Source organism: Pezoporus wallicus, unplaced genomic scaffold (genome assembly GCF_028554395.1).
Source record: "Pezoporus wallicus isolate ANWC-B61680 ecotype Strahan unplaced genomic scaffold, APGP_CSIRO_Pwel_v1 contig_227, whole genome shotgun sequence".
In the NCBI taxonomy this organism is placed as follows: domain Eukaryota; kingdom Metazoa; phylum Chordata; class Aves; order Psittaciformes; family Psittacidae; genus Pezoporus; species Pezoporus wallicus.
This window is the reverse complement of record NW_026635704.1, coordinates 7,212,488-7,229,516: the sequence shown is the minus strand read 5'-3', so window position 1 is coordinate 7,229,516 and position 17,029 is coordinate 7,212,488. Positions and strand designations below refer to the sequence as shown.

General features: G+C 36.3%; 1 protein-coding gene across 1 annotated transcript in view; it reads left to right on the top strand.

The window, feature by feature from the left end:
- SMCHD1 (structural maintenance of chromosomes flexible hinge domain containing 1) overlaps window positions 1–14,347 on the top strand; it is a 71,117-nt gene extending 56,770 nt beyond the window's left edge. The window contains exons 38-48 of the mRNA XM_057397561.1: window positions 2,807–2,933; window positions 3,094–3,213; window positions 4,631–4,716; window positions 5,784–5,906; window positions 6,172–6,362; window positions 7,130–7,239; window positions 8,178–8,248; window positions 9,758–9,929; window positions 11,919–12,077; window positions 12,791–12,908; window positions 13,953–14,347. Coding sequence (XP_057253544.1) covers window positions 2,807–2,933; window positions 3,094–3,213; window positions 4,631–4,716; window positions 5,784–5,906; window positions 6,172–6,362; window positions 7,130–7,239; window positions 8,178–8,248; window positions 9,758–9,929; window positions 11,919–12,077; window positions 12,791–12,908; window positions 13,953–14,052 — 1,377 coding nt within the window. The 3' untranslated portion in view covers window positions 14,053–14,347. The remainder of the gene's footprint in view (window positions 1–2,806; window positions 2,934–3,093; window positions 3,214–4,630; window positions 4,717–5,783; window positions 5,907–6,171; window positions 6,363–7,129; window positions 7,240–8,177; window positions 8,249–9,757; window positions 9,930–11,918; window positions 12,078–12,790; window positions 12,909–13,952) is intronic.
- Window positions 14,348–17,029: the final 2,682 nt, after the last annotated feature.

Here is a 17,029-nt window from a genome sequence, read left to right as displayed (position 1 = left end):
TTTGAAGAAGTAAAGATAAAGCTGCCCCTTCTCTACTTCTCCTTACGCTTTATTTCAGCTACTAGTACCCTTGACCATTAAAAATGCTTGACTTATTTCAGTTTAAATCTCTATCTGTAACATCATGCATACCTCTGAAAGTACTGTACGTTGGAGTTACGTCATCACAGTCACTTTTTCTTCAACAAATACAGATTGAATTTTTAAGACTTGTACCATTTGTAACTATTGTTACAAACCATAATATAAAAGTTACAAATTAAAACATGCCTATGCCCAAAACCAGAAGCTGTTCGAAACACACCAGAAAACCCAGCTGAGCATAGAGCTACACATCTGTTTGAGTGGAATGGTCACAACATCACTCTTAAAAGCCTACAGAGAACTTCAGTAAATAGCAGTATTTCGTGTGGTGAAATAGGTATATATCCTGAAGGCTATGGAAATCTTCAAGCATGTAGAAGGTGTACTGAAGAAGAATCCAACTTTTTAAAGAAATTTCCTCAGCCACGGTTTTTAACTTATTCATTGAAAGCAGCTTCCCAGCAGACCAGCATCAGTGTGTGCCAAGTGAAGGCAGACACTGCCTTAACAACAACTACAAAATCATGCAGTAAATCTTGGAAATCACAACAATAAAACCCCATTAGAATCACTAAAATCTTCATAATTTATTTTATTCAGTACATTAACTGCTTTTATGGAACTGCATAGATAAAACTTAATGACACAGCATAAATAATTCTCTGTTGATAACAACAAAGAACAGAAAAATCCAGTTAACACAGGCAAACATTTTTCGCTAAACAATCTGTCAAGCTCAGGTCTACTCTGATCCATAAGGAAAAGTGACAAAATATGTATGAAAAACAAGCTAGAAAAATAAAATGCATGGATGAAGGATCAGATAAAATTAATATACTAATTGATTTATTGCACGCTCTGAATTTCTCTTGTTCCCCAGCCATGTTTCAGGAGTACTTTACTAACTGGTTTCTGAGCACATTTTTCTTGGGCAGATGAGGTGGGAAAAAGTGCAAAAGCATAGCTAGGGGGTCATCTGTAATCAGTGGTTTGATGAACTAGCATTTTTCTCTGCAAATCTTGCATTTACACCTGTGGTAGAAATTTGAGCAGATGTTTATAACTTCATACTATTAAGGGATTAATAACCTCATAGCATGAAGTCTGACAGTTCAGACAAAATTACTGGATAATTTCTCAGACTCCTCACTGATGAAGAAATAGCAATTTTTTTGTCTCCATGTGCTAATAACCCGCTGTTTAGCCATTGTGACCTAAATACTCCAGTCCTGCTACAGTGACTGACAACCCGGGGGGGGGGGGGGGGGGGGGGGGCAGTGCATATTTCAGATTTTTTTTTTTTTTTTTTTTGGCTTTTTGGGGGCTTTACAAGATTTTTGTAATCAGATGCTTTTTATTTCTACTTAAATGTTGCTGGTTTAAGGTGGGAGGAGGTTGTCACATTCTTCTACTCTATTGTGATTTGATGAGTTTTTACTGCTTTTGACAGTAACTTGTGTTTCCTAGTCTTCCATTGGGAGTAATTCCATTTCAGTGAATCGTGTATTTCTTCTTCTCTTCAGGCAGTTTTCAGTTGTCTAATTTATACCAAGTTCTCTTACTTTAGACAACTCACAAAGCTCGTGGAAAGGATTTGTTGGTTGTGATGCAATGTACTTTTCATATGACTAATGGGGATGGGATGGGACACACCACTGTTTTTTTCACGTATCTTGAAATTGTTCCATCTTGTTTATAAATATAATTACGTACAATTACTATCATTGTAATGAAAATGATAATCTGACATGTTTACCCTTACACTGAGGTTCAGGAATACTAAACTGGTTTAATGAGGGAAAATGTTTAGATTTTCATTAGTATACATTTTCTTAAGGAAATTATATTTCCCATACCGACTTCTCCTAATTAAATATGTAGCTGCAATATTTTTGAAAGCCATAAAGACTTTCTTTGAAGGTTATATATCTATCTCTTCTTTTAGGCTGCAACTACCTCTCTCTTGATTTGGCCAGTTGAGTAGCAATTTCTACATGTTAAAGGTGGAAACAGTATGAGTTTTATTATAAGCATTATTCATTTTATGCATGATACCTTTCCCAAAGTAACAGCACATTTAGATATTACCTATACTAATTTTATTTCTATCTATCATTGTTTATAGTTTTATAATATTTCCTGTGTTTGTTAAGAAAGGCGAAGGATTTAGTTTGCCTTTTCAATAAGGAATTGATAAAAAATGGGATTGATGTTCATGGTAGTGTTTGGATATATATTCTTTATTCATTTGGGACCTGCTGTCTACTTCCATGGTAACAGCAGTAACTTCAACTGAGCACTGGGAATAGTTTGTTTTCCCTTCTCTGCGTTTATGCATCAGGCCTTTCTTTTTAATGTTCTGTTTGCATTTGTTCACAAGCTGAATGAAGTACCTCTGAGGAGGTCTTGCGGGACATTGCAGGGAATATTTTTTTCTGAGCATGTCTCTTAAATATATAGCCAACAATAATAAGGCTCTTTAAACAGGTAAAATGACAATCTTAATTCTTAAATATTAAAACACTTACTGCTAAATATTTGTATTTAACTTCTCTTTAATAGTTGCAAAAGGCATTTCCAAGCCAATACTTAAAACTGTAGTAATATTGTGTAGGCATCATGCATTAGGTAACTTTAGCATTTGAAGAATGTTTTATTTTATTTTGTGTCACTGCAAGTGTGAATATAAAACTTATGTATGTTTGTTTGTTTGTTTTATTAGAGTCTAGTGCTGGCTGAAAATAGTCCTGGAAGAGATAGCACTGAATATATTCTTGTATTCGAGCCAGATCTTCCAGCTTTGAGAAGACCTTTGGAACCATACCGTCTGTCATTTATGTTTTACAATGGTATGTTTCAGTTACTTTAAAAAGCTTGCTTTTCCTTAGAAGCAATTATTTTTATGTCCATAATACTTCTTCAAAACTGTGTAATAGCAGAGGTTTTTGCTCATGTTTAAACCAACTATGTTACTGTTTTTTTCTTCTAAAAATACATATATTTCTGTAGATTTCAAGAAGCAGCAACAGATGGCAACACTTACAAAGGAGAGAGACCAATTATCTCAGTCCATTGGTGTTTACAGAAATTGGTTAGAAACTACTAATCAACTTGTAAATGCAATTAAATGTAAGTCAAATCAAATATATGAATAAATTTCCTGGGAATTACACTTTTTTCCTTTAACAATTTTAATATAAAGAGGGGGAGGTAAATAGGCATTGAAATCATGAGATACAGTAATTAGGGTTCATACCCTAATTAGAGCAGCAGGGGGGAGTATATCTTTGAATTAGCAGGGAAGCATCTAGTTATTTGGTTGACCTGCCTGTAAAGGGTCTTGATTTGCGGTAGAACGTCTTATGCCAAAACTGTCAAAAAGAGAAGTAAAACATTGAAGCATGTGGTCTGATTCTTCAGTTTTTCCATGACTGCCTTGCCTTCCCATCTTTGCAATGGATGTGTGAATGCTCATTGATCTGGAAATCTGACAGTTGCCTAAAAACAGGTTTAGGGAATGAAACATCAATAATCCTCTTTCAAAAAGTCTTACATTTTCAAAATCTTACTTTTTCCACCCACATTTTGACCCTGTGTACATTATTCAGAAGAATTGTGTAGCTATTAATTGTTTATCTCAATGTTCTTCAGCTAATTTAATCCTTTATATAGTCTGTTAAACAGCAGAGTGATGTAAGGGCAGTGGTTTATGGGAATGAGAGAGATGAAGAAAATGTTTTCTTTGCATTATTTTTTTGTTTGAATCATCCTGTCCATTGATCAGAAGCTTTGATTTAATAAATGCATTCTGAAATTTTATTTTAAGTAATCATTGAATGTAAGTAAAGCGTGCTAGAATTAAAAGATGCTGCTGTTTCTTGTAATTTTAGCACAGGGCTATGTTTCTGTTGCTTGCTTCATGTTTCCATTATGGATGCAAATTCCTGAATTCCAGTGTGAAAGGCAAAAGGTTTTGGTTTGTATTTGCAGATTTTTGCACATCTCTAGAGAGTAAGTTAGAGCACAACATTATACTTTATGCTTAAATAACATTTTCATATAGAAACCTATTTGAATAAATAGAGTGGAAAGCAACTCACCTATTTACTCATTTGTTTTCAAAATTACTTCAGTTGAGATATGAGACTTGAGGAAATAGTGTCCAGGAAGTGCTGTCCCACATAAGAGAGTAAAGAGGGTAGTGCCAGCCACCACTCTTCCCTTTCCTCTTGCCCTTTCACCTGTTGGAGAACCATTTGGAAAGATAATTAAGGATGAAAATTAAAAAAAGAGCTTAAATTCTCAGAATTATATAAGGACTGGGGTAACTGCTTGCTGAAGCTGAAGTAGATATCAGCTGCTGGAATAGATTAGAAGCTGGACAAATCACAAGATCTTTGTGGACAAATCTTGATATTCTGTGCTGAAATTAAGAAGTAGATAGGATCAGCCGTGGGTGGCATAATTCTGTTGTAAGAAATTCTCTAAGAAGTGTTCCATTGCTTTCTAATATTTCCTTACTCTCTGTTGATTTTATCGGTTTCAGGTCAGGTTAAAGATGCTGAAACAAAAGAAAATCTCCTGAAGAGCCAGCTGAGGAAATACCAAATTGAATTACCAGAGAAAAACACAGTATGAGTTATTTCTTATTAGCCTCCCTCGTATCTTAAGAATAAATCTAATCTTAGTATGAAATTGGTATCATATAACATTCTGGACTCATACTGGTATATACACAAGAACCTGTTTAGAAACCATGAAAATTTAAACCATGAGGAAAATTCGTGAACAATGCCAAACGTAATTTATTTCTTTTATTTACTTTTCTGCTAATGTGACTATCTCTTAAAGAAACTGCTGGAAAAATAAGAAAATCTTATTTCTGATCCACATTTGGATCATGTTTTTACCTTTCTGCTAAGGTTAACAATTATGTTACTGGTATTGATAGTTTTCATAATGGGGTTTTGCAGGCTGATCAATGTACCCTGGATGTATTCTGGAAAAAGTAGACCAAAGGAAAGCACTTCTTTTGCGAGAATTAGAGAATTTCATATGTTACTGACAAATTCAATATAAAAGTACATTTGAAAGATTCAGGGCAATGGACCCCACTGATAATTTCCTATAAAGATCCAGTTATATAAAGATCCAGTTATATTATTAAAACTTTTTACAGAAAGCTACTAACATTTTAAGAAATATATAGGTAAACAATCATCTGTCTTCAGATCAAATAAAAACAAATGTGACAGTCATTATGCGCAGATCAGTAACATTAAATTATACACATTATGCAATCATGGTACCCATGTTCCCCTTGCTGGCTACACTTTTCAGGCCTGGATATAGTCCCCTTCTAAAACTGCTTCTTTTTGTACAGTCGTGCTTGTCTTTTCCTGCTGGTTTAAACTTTCTGCAGTTTTAGCTCTAATCAAGCTCCAGTAGCTCTTTGTGAAAAGCTCCCTGAAGTCTTTAAAACAAAAGATGTAGCAATAAAAAAGTTCACAGTCACAACTGCAGTGAGCCTCCTTTCTCTGTCCTCTGAGATTATATGCAGCAGTCCCTTACATATTAAGAGTCTGTTTCGGTTTATTGAAGGTTTTTTATTAAGAACTTGATTGAGAACAAGTAAATTAACTACTTCTGCAGCTCAGACCAATGATACATGCTTGCTAACTTTAAATTTTAATTCTCAGCTTCAGTATGTGGATTCTCTGATAAAACAAAAGATGTTGGATCAAGAAGCAGTAATGAAACAGCCAAGGCGAACTTGTACTCTCCCAAACTATCCAAAAGGCAACCAGGATATTTTAGGCAAGGTAAGTTTTCTCTCTGAAAGCCTTCAGATGACTTTGGTTATTAAATGGTAGTGATGAAATATTAGCCAACCAAATATGCAAGTAATTTTTGAGAAGTATTGAAAAGAAGACAGGATTCTCAACCCATCAGATGACTAGCTCTTCTAACAGACCCATCAACAGGGGAATTAGATGTCTGATTGAAGTTGCAGGATGGTTGTGATTAGTATGAAAAGGGGAAGTGGCCTTGGCTTCTGTGTTGATTGTTCTAACTTTTGTGGTACAGATTGCACATTTAGCACAAATTGAGGATGATGAAGCAGCAAAAGTTATCTCTTGGCATTTGGCAAGCGACATGGACTGTGTAGTCACATTGACTACTGAAGCCGCTCGTTCTATCTTTGATGAAACTCAAGGTCGACAGCAAGTGTTACCTCTTGACTCTATTTACAAGAAGACGCTCCCTGACTGGAACAAGTAGGGAAAAACAATGAAATTTCTGTATTTGTATTTCATATGAATTCAATTTCTTTTTTTTATTTTGTCTAATTTGTTTTTTAAACTTCTATGAATGATTCAAAGAATAAGATTTCTAGCTTCATAATGATAACAACAGTAATGTCACTTGAAGTGTTAGCTGAAATCGTAGCTTTATCTCCTCTGCTGTGCATTGTTCTTTGTTCAGTAGGGTTTTTCTATTAAAGAGAAGACAGTCTACCTTTTCTCCACTTCTAAATAATTCTACTGCTTCAAATCAAATACTAACTTTTATAAAAATCCAGTTCTAGTGTACATTCGCTAAAATCATCTGTAGTTATAAAACTCAATTCTGCTGTTCTGGTTTCCTGGAAGGTAACGGAAAATACAATAATTCCATGCCTGAAAACAATTTGTGAATAATATCATGAAGAAATGCCTTTTAGAAAAGATTGAATGTGCAGATACATTTATAAGGTCCAAAATCTTAGCTTTTCATAAAATAGATTATTAAAACTTTCCCATAAAATTAGTCATATATACTTGTTGGATATACATCTCATTGCAAATTAGTGTTTTACCAAAGAATCTTTAATATCACTGGCATTTCGGATACTATTAGGATCATTTAGTACCTAATGTGGAAGTGTTAAGATGCATTCAATTCCATTTGAGATTTCTGCTGAAATTGTCAGAAACAATAATGAAATAAAGGCAAATTACTTTTTTTTTTCTTTTCCACCTCACTCTGCCCTTTCCTTAACCAGGCCTTTACCTCACTTAAGAAATGGAAAAACCTCCTTCAGACCTATTGGAAATCCTGTATTTGCCAGAGATCTGTTAACATTTCCGGATAATGTAGAGCATTGTCAAACAGGTAAATGATATCAAAGAAATTGTTCATAATTTCTTTCTTTGTAATAGATAAAATACAGAAACATCAAAAATCATCATTCATTTAGTAATCTTCATTGAGACATTTTCAAATACCACTGAGGACAGGAAAGCACTGGCACCCACAGGGAGGTGGCACTGGGGGACAGAGACCACATCCTTTTCCTACAGTTTTTTTCTTAGATTAAGGAGATCTAGTCCTTAATATGGAGCGTTGGAATTTGTAATTATTTCAGTAAGTTCTTCATTTAACTTCACAGCTTCTCAGTATTGAAATATTCATCTCTTCATAAAAACCAATTTTTAATCACTGTATTTTCAGAAAATTAGATACTGTCAGAGACTTTAACAATAAATTATTCTTCGTGTCCCTCAGGGGAATTTAAAAACTGTTTTGCTTGACATATCTCATGCAAGGCTGCATCAAGCTAGGCTTTGTATAGAACAGCTTTTTCTGCAAAAGAAAAGTCTTAAACTCAGTTGATCATCAGCCTGTGAATGTTTGGGTTTTTTTCTTTGATAACCCACTGAATATTACATGTTAAGAAACTGAGAACACAATTCAGGAAGGAATTTTAAAAAATATCATGTATGTAATTTCCTAAGACTTGGGATTTTATTATGTGTGTCTTCATAAATGTAAAAGTAAGATATCAAGTGAGTACTTTGGAAAATAATTGTCTTATGGCATAATTGATTGTAAACATAGTAAATTTTTTCTTTATGAATTCTTTGATGAAAACAAGAGATTGCTGTTTATCTCAATCTCAGAATAAAATTTCATTGAAAAACATGCAGATGCTGTTTTCCTGGTACTTATCTAAAAAGCTGTAGTAATGATGCCTCAGAACTGATTTTTTCAAAACTCAAGTTATTTTGTTTGCAAAAAAAATTAATGATTCAAAAAATTACATTTTTCAGTGTTTGGGATGCTCTTGGGTGACGCTATCATTATAGATAATTTGGATGCTGCCAACCATTACAGAAAAGAGGTATGTTTCAATTATTCTTTGTATTTTTTAAAACAAACATATTGGATAGTTATATATTTAATACATTACAAACTTAGATTAATTGCTGAGTTTAATGCTGCATTAGTTGTAAGTGTGCTTTCTGTCTGTGGGTCTCAATGCACTTAACGGTGAATGAAATCCTTCTTACTGGCAGTGGCAAAATTACCTCTATTCAGCAAATTCTATTCTGTGAATATTGCCATCAAGCAAGAGACCATGTTTTTAAATATAAACAGTTTTAGTTTTGCAGTTTAGTATTAAATGCAAGCGCATCAGTGCTTTCCAAGTACACAGGAACCTGAGGCAGATGATGAAATTTCAGATCCACAGAAATTGCATGTGAAACATACGAGACCTTTTTCTGACCCATTTTATTTAGGTTCAGTAGGACACATTTTAGCAGGCAAGAGGCTCTGAGGAAGTCCTCACGCTGGGCACTTTGTTTCACCTTACAAGTTGGCTAGAATTGAAATAATGATTCAGCAGAAGAATATGGAACTGTACAGATTAAACATTAAGCTCTTGGGGTTGGATTTTTTTTTTTCCTCTGCAGAAGTGTAAGAAATTGTGCTGTGGGGTTGTTCTTCAGAGAACAAGTTAATAAGGAATCTGGTGGCATCTAAAATTGGTTACCTGTTTTGCTCTTTCACAGTCAGTGCAGTTCTGTTCTCTGGGCCTGACCAGCTCGTTTATTGTGGGATTCTGTTCCCTGTTTATTGGCTACTACTAGCTGGTAACCTGGGAACAAGGAGTGTTTTAAATGCTTCCAAAGAGTGTCTCAGAAATGCAGATACAGTCATAGTAAAAAATCCAGATGATTGACACTAATATTTTAATTTTTATCATGTGTTATAACCATCTCTGTATCCATCAAGTGAACATTTTTCAACTGTGAAGACTGCATGCGCTTCTTTCATCAAAAAGTATATATTTTTACTGGAAAATCAAGCAGGAGAGTCTGTAGAATCAGATTTGGGTTGTTAATCAGTGTCAGGAGACTGACCATCTGTGTCTGTTCAGGAAAAGGAGTTAGTGCGTGTGGTCGTTTCTCAAAATTAGGTCTGGTTCATTTTACCATATTAGTCTGTCATGACATTTATTTCAGTCACCCACCACAGGTAAATTTCATCAACTATATGGAAGTTTTATTGAATATGTTATAAGAAGTAAATCCCTTGGAATTTAGATGCTTTAAATCTTGTGCATTTTGGGGAGGGGAAGAAAAAAAAAGCCATCTTCATCAAGTAGTTCAGTAAGTGCTCACATTTTTTATGACCACTGAAGTTTACTGACATTACTTCACAGTATATGTTGATAATTAGCATTACTTGAAAGCAAAAGTCATTAAATGTAATTTCATAAAATACATTCTCATTAGAGAACAAGGTGCATCATGACTGAAAGATACAAAGCTTCACAGCAGCACTGCTGAAAAGTTGGATTTTCCATGGGGTTACTAATTTAGTATCACTTTTTATACCTGTGTAGGTTGTAAAAATTGCACATTGCCCTACTTTGCTGACTAGGGCAGGCGACAGGATTCGTAGTAATGGAAAATTTGGAGGCCTTCAGAATAAAGCTCCTCCAATGGACAAACTCAGAGGAATGGTATTTGGAGCACCCATGCCAAAACTTTACTCTGCTTTCGCTGGACAGATAGGTGGGTTAATGAAGTCATGAAAATACAAAACTTCCAAAATTATATTGCTTGCCTATGTTTGTTATTCTCTTACGTAATGTAAAAAGGAAAACTTCAATTTAGCATACAGTTATTTTAAGAAATACGACGTGTATGTTGTCCTATTTATGAATTTCCCTTTCCTTTAAAGTTTACAGCTGTTAAATTTCCTGAAAGACAATATAATAGTCATGAGATATTCCCCCTTTATCTTAGTTTGTTAAAGCGTATAAGCAGTTGTAATCATTCAGACAGCAGGCATGAGAAGCTTGAGCTGATTGGATTCCAGCATCTTTGAAAAATAAGGTTTGGGTCTTCTTTAGAAATACCATACAGCAATTCAGAATTTCTTACTGTGCAAGTAAGTTCTATGAAGCAGTGGTAGGAAAATTCCTGTTCTTGTAAGAGTCGCGCACAACATCTTCTACATTATTTCCCTAACAGGAAAATACCTTCTATTTCCTGTGGGATCACTTACATTTCATTATGTCCGGAGTCTTCCTTTCAGAATAAAGGTTGTAAGTTAAAAGATGGTGGCTTCTGATACATTAACAGCTGACCTGACTGATTTGTAAAACACCAAAAAGTCTTAATCACAAATAAAGTTGTTCTTAAATACTTAATTTTCAAAAGAAAGGAAATGAAGTTTCTTCATGACAGTCTTCCTAGAAACTTGCAATATAGAGGAGTGGGAGAGAACAAGAGAGAAAGAACACCTGTACTTATTGGAGTAACTTCGAATATGAGCAAACTACATAACATTAACCAGTTGAGGGAGAAAGAAGACTAAAAAGATCTTTCCTAAACATTTCAGTAAAAATACATTACATGTAGGGAAACCACAGTAAGCATTTCTGCTACAGACTGAAATATCCTGGGTTTAGCACACTGTATTTTTCTGTCAGCCCATTTTCAATTGTTGAACTCGGTTGCTACCCAATGCGAATTAAATTGGAATTGTCTATAATTCAGTACAGGGACAAACATAGCAGAAGAAAAGGAATGTTTTAATTTCACTTGGATAGTTACTAGTCACTTAAAGGAAAATAATAGTGAAATTCCATATAAAGGACAGCACCTCATTACAAAAGACTTGTTTTGCACTGGGTTTCAGCCTTAACATTAGTTTTGACTTGCTCTTCTTCTGTGTTTGTAGCATAAAAGTAAAATAGTTACTTACACTGTGATTACACTGACAAGGTACGTCTAAAATAAACATACTAAGAATTTACGATGCCTTTTGTCAGTTTTCAGTAACTATGTGAATGCTTTCACCCTGTGCCAAATGTAAGGTAATTTATTGTTCAGTTAAGCTTTGTGGTGCCTCATATTCACCACAAAGTAAAATGAATGAGTCTGGGCTAACATGCTCAAACCCTTTATTACCTGACATATTTATTCAATACCTAGACAAAGAAAAATTCTTTGTCTTATGTGTTAAAAGAGGAATAAAGTTTGTCAGCAAAATAGGCCCTTGTTTATCTGAGTCTGCTGCTATGTCCTTGTTTAAATATCTGTAGGTAAGACAAAGTGAAACTCAGTAAATATTCTCTTGTTCCACAAGGTGGACTAAAATTCAAGTCAGTAATATGAGCTTCAGCTTTGTAGCATTAAAAGCAAAGCATATTACGAGCACACTTAATGGCATCAAAGGTAGAGAATTCAGTTTGGAGCACACAAGCGACAAGATGCGTAAAGAAATGCCTGTTGGCCACGTCATGTTCAGAATTCACTGGTACTTCGTGATCTAAGGTACAGGCTCAAAAAGAAAGAGGAGTCAAAATACTCGTGGCTTTTACTCATTTTAACAATTGGTCCACTGTAAGTTTGGGTGGAGTTTTTTAAGCAGTGAGTTTGAAAGATGTTTTCTTGTGAATCTTCTACAGTGTGTGGATTGTGTTTGGTAGCCTTCCAAGTCAAAATGACCGCATAGTTACTGTTTTCTGTTTTATTATTTTACTCTTCAATTAGATCTTCTGCAGCAATACCGCACAGCAGTGTTGAAACTTGATAATGCGAATAAGGACCTTGATTTACATTTACAGTCACTTAACGCTCCAGAAATGCAAAAGAAAAGACAGGAACTTGCTGAACAAGAGAAAAGCCTCAAGCTAATAGAACAAAAATTGGGTAGGTTATTGTATTATATTTTTGGTGTCCTAGAGGAGGAGAACTGTTAATTCACGTATCCAGATGAATTCTCCTGTTGCAAACTAACATGTTCAAACTATGAAGGAAGATTGTTAAAATAAATCTAGAGTTTAGAGTTGTCTCATTTTAGGGAAAAAATAGAAAACCAGTATGTAGTATGATGCTGTGGATATTGCCTAGAACAGCACTGCCCTGTAGTGTCTTCAGATAATGAAAATGTGGTCAGTTAGTGTATTGTGAACATGAAACTATGATCTCCCTAATACAAGATTATATAACAGGCTGGCTGGCCCAGTGCTGGAGAACACTGACATTCTTTCTGAAATGTCTGCGTAATAAAGAGCTGAATTGCTTTTGCTAGGGAAACACAAACAAAACATTGTGCAAGAAAAAGAAATGCATCTAATTCTGCAAGGATAGGATTTCTGAGTTAGAAATTGGTTTTATGTTAATATTGAATCATTTGTGATATTTTAAAATATATCTAAGAAAACACACTCTGTGACAACTATAAAGCAGATGGTTCTACCTGTCATCTTTGAACTCAGTTTCAGACATGACGTAGCTATAAATTTTATGGCACGTCTAAAGCCTTACTTCAGAAGTTTAACACTACTGTTACAGGGACCATTTATTAGCAATAGGTTTCATAATTTTTTTTTAATTCATTCTTTCTTGCCATTTTTTCATAGGTATGACCCCATCAGATAAAGTCACTGAATCATTACTTCAGCCTGTAATGTTAGATATGCCTGACACCCCCATCCCTCCCAAAAGAATGCGAAGAGAAACAATGAAAAAATTGTATAGGTAAGTCTATTCTGAATCTAGTCATTATTTTCCCATCTCCTGAATTCAAAGCAAAAACTATTTTTATTTGGGGGGGGAAGGGTGTTTGTTTTTTGTGGGGTTTGCAGGGGGGGTTGATGAGTTTTTTTTGGTGTGGGTTTTTTTTTTTTTGCATGGAATATATATATATTTTTTAAGGCATATTTGTATACAGCAGCCAATGAGTAGAGTTTTTGTAAGGCTGATTTTCAAGGTAATTTTTGATTCCTTTGAAGTGTCTGCTTTATTTAACGATACAAATACAAATCTTCAATACATATATTTGCTTGCTAACTCTGTTTCTCTGTATGAACTGATTGATTGGCATCTTTGTGCATTCACATTCCCCATGTATTCAACTCTGTTACACCCCAGAAATATTTGAGATGGTATGGTCTGTAAATTCTTTTAAGGTGTGATGTCAAATGTTCGGCAGATGAACAGAGAGAATCATTCTTGCATAACTTTTTCTAAGTAACTGTCTGAGGTCAGCTGATCTTAAAGTATTTAGGACAGTTATCTTTACCTGTGTATATATAGTTCTGTATTGCCTCTGTGGCTACTGAGCATTAGTACAGCCGAAAAAATATCAGGGAAGTCTATAAGTCTTTATCTTCTAGATGACATGGAACTGACTTTTCCATTTCTCATGTCTCTCCTCAGTAACAATATTGTTGTTGCCAAGCTGTGGTCATATTTTTGAGATTATTTAAATCTTATTCACTTGTGTTCTGTAAATCTCAGAACTAGTTTTTACTATATTACTGTGTCTCTTTGTTGCTAATTTTTTTATCCACATGTGGAACTTAATTGGTTATATATTTAAAACACCTAGTATTAGCCTGATGCTATGCCTCATTTCAACAAAATAATTTCAAGAATAAGAAGCTGTGCACAAATATAGGGGTTTGTTATTTTTATACTAGTGGGAGCCCTGTGCTTTTGCATCAATTATATCAAATATATATAAAAAATATAGAAGGAAAACGCTTGCTTTATAAGGTACTGTGCTGTGTTTTTGTCTAGCTCAGAAGAATGGATTTCCTCTTCCGCAAAGAAGCAGCAGCAATTGCTGCAAATACCCACTTCAGAACTTAATGGAACTTCACGAAAGAGAAAGGTGTAGACTGATGGGACTTGCTGGAAATGGCTCTGTATTGAAAATGTGAATACCTTCAGTTAAAGAAAATATTCATGTTGTATTACCCATTACAATGAAGATTTTTATACTGATAGAAGATACAAATGTATTTCAGTTAGTAGTAAAAAAGATAAGCCTTTAGCATTGATAGCCTAATTTTTGTATAGTTAATTTTCATTTCTAAAGCTTTCAGAGTTTTTATGTTCATGTGTGAAAAAAGTTTAAAATATATCCTTTTTTATTTATGAAAAAAATCAATCTTTTCAATAAAACTGCTTCATACAAAGCACTGCCAATATAATCAATTGTAATACTTAAGTCAACGGATTGTGCCATTAAATGAAATTTTTAATTTAAAAAATATCGGGCTATCTCAGGTAAGAGAACTTTCTGGACTGCTCTTTTGTGATGGATGAGCTGTCAAGGTAGTATCAATTTAAAAGGGAGGGTTTGAGAAGAGATATAACTGAGATCTAACCACAGCTGTTTGTGGAGTCTTTCGATGGTTAACAACAAGCCAGTATCTAAGGCTAGACCCAAGGTGTTGACATGGGAATTCATATCTCCTGCAGACAGTGTCAGTGGGAAAAACAAAGTAGTAACTTCTCAGTATGAAGAGTCTTAACATGTTCACTAAGGGGCTATTCTAACAATTGGGAGAGTGGTGAGTAGGGATACTTCATGGGTGCAGATGAGACAGAATACTGAACCAATGCTAACCACTTTTCAAAATCTGTATTACCACAACCCCCATAAAAGAACCCTCTGCTTAAGCAGACCAAAAATTGGTCCTTGACATCAAAAGTTTAAATGACAGAAGGATTTGAGGAGGAAATGGTGATGTCACAAAGGAAAACCAAAAATCCTCACAGTTGAACTCTGTGTGTGCATATTAAAAATTGGAAGTGGGTACTTAAGCTGGAGGTAGAATAATTGTGTTGGGAAATTCTAGATACCTCGACAGAATTTATTAAGGAGAAATTAAGTAGTGGTGGAATGGTCTCCAAAACCTCATGTTTTAAAGGTAGTCTGAATTACTTCAGACATAATTTTGTCATGTCCTTAAAGAACATCAGTATATTCAAGTATGACATGTAATATCAGCCAAGTACTATGCTAGCCCTGCCTCAACCCTTTCTCCTGTTTTCCTGTTTTTTCAACTCAGAATTTAGACAGCAAGACTTAAAGCAGGCAGCCACAATGAAAGGTTTGCCATGTAAGAAATTGTCCCACCACGCCAAGTTACTTGGTTGTACTTCTTTTAAATTCATTTCTTTTAGTTCTGACATCTGCCCAGCCTCCAGTCTCTGGATGAGCTTGAATCTTATTTGATTAAATATATATTCTAGCACAAATGTTTCCTTTTGGAATTCACCTCTTTATGCTGGTAGTGCCGATGCTGACCACTGAAGGCATGTGGTGGATCTCCCTGCTAGAAGCAAGCAGGAAACTAAGGAGGTTTCCAGAGTTGTGCAATATTTACTAGAGATTTCAGGAAATTTCACCAGGGATTTTTCAGCAGATGACTTCAGGTTATTAGAGTGCAAGTTACTGCTTTGCATAGCTATTTAGGGCAGCTGACCTGGTGAAGAGGTCACTGTCAGGGTTTTTATTTTACCCCTTCTTTACTGTGTAACAGAGCAAACCAGGGACCAGAAACTAGGGTGTGTATGTTGTCCTTGCTGATTCCGTGACGGGGTGGTAGAGAGCGGTGCAGGGAAAGTGAGAAGTGGTTCTGGCTGGGGCTTGGGCCAGCTCAGGGGAACGAGGAGATGGTTTCTGATGGAGGCTGGGGAACGGCCGCTGCCTGACCCTCCAGCACAGGGAGATGGAGCAGCTGTGCAGCAGGGCTGGGTGGTGATGGGGAAACGGGCTGCAGGCACATCAAGTCAGGCCCTGGCTGTACTGCAGCTGCCAGTGGCACCAGCCACAGAGCGGACCTGGCTGGGAGTCCCCTTGATTCCCTTTGGGCTGCTGGCACCTCTCCCAGCCCAGGGAGAGAGGACCTCACCTTCTCCCGTTTTCTCCAACAGAGACCCCCAGACAGACTCGCACGGTGCTGTTGTCCCACTGTGAGGTGATGTCTGCAGTGGGCACTGGTGCGTAGGAGGGACTGATCACTGTTCCGTCAGGAAGCTGAGTAGGAGCCCCACTGTTGTGCCGGGTGACCCAGCTCTGCCCAGCGGGCCCTGTACTACCCACAGCAGTTTTCATGCTCAGCAGATAGAGAAGACTTACCCCACTGGAAGACCTGAGATCTTCTCTTCTAGCAAGCAGGGATGTAGACTGCCTGTGTCAGGCAAGTGGGATTACCCCGTGGTAGCCAGTGATGTGTGTCAGTGGCAAGTCGTTCCTTTCCAAACCACACTGTTGTGGTGTTACAGCCCCACCATCACCACCATGGCCCTGGTACCACCGCTCTACCATCCCAGTATCACCGTCTTCTCCATTGCTTCTCTAGCTACATATATCCCATCCATTACTTCCTTCTGCCTCCTCCAAGGCCTTTCTGAGTCCCACTGTCAGTCAAGGGCTCCAGTTCAGGCAAAGCAGTGAGAGAGAAGGAGGAAAGGATGATGCCCAGGAGAACACAAGAAAGGCAGAGCAGTAGGCAAGGCAGAGAACCACTGAAGGGTGATGCTATGGTATCCCTACGTCAGATGGGCTGGGTGAAAAATGCACCCTTTCCGAATGTTCACTAAGACACCTTGTGAGACTCAAGCAGTTGCTCTGAGGACTCCGAAGTAGGTGCATATTTGATGAGGTCTATATTGTCACTCTGAACTCCATTTCGACTAAGCTGGTCAAGAGATTTGCCGTCACTGTTGATGAATGGTCCATACTGTCAGTGCTTACAATAAGAAGAGATGTAAGCTGTTGTATTTTTTCAGGGATGCAGTGTCTGCAGTTATTCCTTCATCCCTATTGCTTTGTGGTTCTGGGTAACTGGGTATCAGTAGTT